Raw genomic sequence first — 2,733 nt, 5'->3', positions numbered from 1 at the left:
TTTATTTTTATGTTGCATTTATATATTCTTTTATTTTTTTATTAAGTACATCCCATTTGCAGCTTCCCCTCCCTGCTAATTCAATTCTGATAATGGATTCACAAACTCATACTAGACTCTTTACTGTCTGTATTCATATGCAAAGCCCATTGTGTGTTAAAATGTGTGTTATTGTGGTCTTGACCTACTAAACCAATAAAGATGTAGTTGCAATACAAAATGTATCTTGAGTCAGGAGTAATTCAATAAGTATAATATTTTACCTTAGTTATTATACATGCATTGTTTTCCCTGCAATTTACCTGTAATGTGTAACTAGAATACGGTCTCACTTATCAAGTAAAGAAATGGTCTCAAATCAATTGGTAAGTGTGGACAATAGAACAGAGACCCACAGAGAGTAGTGACCTATCTATTCATCAATGTAGGATTGGGAAAAGCCCTCTCCATGTCTGCTCATGGTAAATCCGTGAAAACCACTGAGGAAGTGGCTCTTCAGCTCCTCTTGCTTTGCCAGTTTGGGGTTGGAACTGTGGCCAATGTCTTTCTGTTTGTCCATAATTTCTATCCAGTCTTGACTGGTTCTAAACAGAAGCCCAGACAGGTGATTTTAAGCCACATGGCTGTGGCCAATGCCTTGACTCTCTTCCTCACTATATTTCCAAACAACATGATGGCTTTTGCTCCCAAAACTCCTCCAACTGAACTCAAATGTAAATTAGAATCCTTCAGTCACCTGGTGGCAAGAAGCACAAACTTGTGTTCCAACTGTGTCCTGGGTGTCCATCAGTTTGTCACTCTGGTTCCTCTTAATAGAGGGAAAGGTAAACTTGTACTTAGAGCAAGTGTCACAAACATGGCAAGTTATTCTTCTTACAGTTGTTGGTTTTTCAGTGTCTTAAGTAATATTCACATTCCAATTAAGGTCAGTGGTCCACAGATAACAGACAATAACACTGACTCGAAAAGAAAGTTGTTCTGTTCCACTTCTGGATTCAGTGTAGGCATTGTCCTCTTGCAGTTTGCTTATGATGCCACATTCATGAGCATCATGGTCTGGACCAGTGTCTCCATGGTACTTCTCCTTCATAGACATCGCCAGCGAATGCAGCACATCCTCACTCCCAATCAGAACCCCAGAGGCCAAGCTGAGACAAGAGCAACCCGTACTATCTTGATGCTGGTAGTCACATTTGTTAGTTTTTATCTTCTAAATTTTATTTGTATCATGTTACATGCCCTTTTTATGCATTCTCATTTCTTCGTAAGGCTTGTCAGTGAGATTTTAACTGCAGTCTTCCCCAGTATCTCTCCTTTACTGTTGATCTTCAGAGATCCCAAGGATCCTTGTTCTGTGCTCTTCAACTGTTGAAAATCAGAGTGGCTAAAAAATGCTAAATGCAAAAGACAGCTTCACTAATACCATTAAGGACTTTATTCCATAAATATGTATTCAACATTTTGTACGAACAAGGTGTGGTGCTCACTGCTGTAATTTTAAAAGAATAAGGCTATACACATTTGTTGATGTGAAATGATTTCTGTTTGGAATCTGATTGACATGGTAAGTGAGTTATTCACCATCCTCTGTTCTCCTGTATATAACGGTATTCTGCTGCAGGCTGGACTGAAACTGATGCAACCCATATTCCCTAAACAGTTTAATGTGTTAAATGGTCCTGATCAAACGCATATTCTCGCTCCTTCTTAGTTAATACTTTAAACTTCGGATAAGAACAGAATCCATCTCTATATTTCCTTATTTGAATAAATGAGAGTGCTTTGCTATGATTAAATATTTTCAAGGATGAAATTTATATAAATAGTAAATATATTGCATGTCATTCCATTTTAGTTAGGAGATATATGCTTAGCTACCTTGGGTCTTACTCAAGTGAGAGTCAAGCACTGAAAATCAAAACTTTGTGCTCTCTACAGCAATACAATCTGCTGATCACATCAAGAGTAAATAGGAAAAAAGGCAAAAACAGCTCATGCTCTGAAACTTTCAGAGATTTAAAGTCACAGGACCATGGAATATACCAGATTCCACATTGGAGATCTTCTCCTGAAAGACCTTGGTAAAGACTTCATTCTGGGCCATGGTGAAATTGTTTTCCAATCATCACAAACACCTACCAATCAGACAGGAGACAAGACATATCAGAACAATGGGGAGGCAAAGTTGTCACTCCATCTGTCAGTGGCTTTCTCAGTCACAAAATTATTTTCTCAGAAGATTAAAATCAAGCATCTAATATTTTCAGCTATCTGAGAATGACCAAGGCAAGAAAGACCACAAGATAAATATCTGGAGTGGTTATAGCTGTCAGTGTGATGAAACTTATAATCTGACTTGTGGTACTTAGTCCTATGAACAAAGAATATTTTAGCATTCATTTTTTTGGTTCATGTGTATTGGGTATGTATGTATTTGTGGGGATTCCCTCCTCTTAAGGAGAATAGGTGTCATACCCCTAGAGCTGGAGTTACAAACTGATGTAAGTCTACAAATATAATTTCTCAGAATCGAGATCTGATCCAATGTAAATGTGGCCAGAGTTCAAACCTGCTAAGCCATCCCTCGAGGCCCACAATGAGAAATTTATCCAATACAATTAACTCTTCACTTCCAATATGGGGGAGTAGGAAATCGTAACATCAGCTATGTTGAAAGAGCTTGAAATCATAGAATAGGAACCAACAGTTTGTATGTTCTATATTGAGGATAGA

At 37.9% G+C, this 2,733-nt stretch overlaps 1 protein-coding gene across 1 annotated transcript; it reads left to right on the top strand.

Moving 5' to 3' along the window:
• The first annotated feature begins 448 nt into the window (after window positions 1–448).
• On the top strand, window positions 449–1,372 carry Vmn1r119 (vomeronasal 1 receptor 119). Its single transcript, NM_001166708.1, has one exon. The coding sequence runs from the start codon at window positions 449–451 to the stop codon at window positions 1,370–1,372; it is 924 nt and encodes a 307-aa protein (NP_001160180.1).
• Window positions 1,373–2,733: the final 1,361 nt, after the last annotated feature.

Source organism: Mus musculus, chromosome 7 (assembly GCF_000001635.26).
Source record: "Mus musculus strain C57BL/6J chromosome 7, GRCm38.p6 C57BL/6J".
Lineage (NCBI taxonomy): Eukaryota > Metazoa > Chordata > Mammalia > Rodentia > Muridae > Mus > Mus musculus.
Note: the sequence above shows the minus strand (reverse complement) of the source record. Positions and strands in the feature narration are given on the sequence as shown.

Coding starts and splice junctions, on each gene's coding strand:
- Vmn1r119 (NM_001166708.1), top strand. CDS start 449: ATGTCTGCTCATGGTAAATCCGTGAAAACCACTGAGGAAGTGGCTCTT.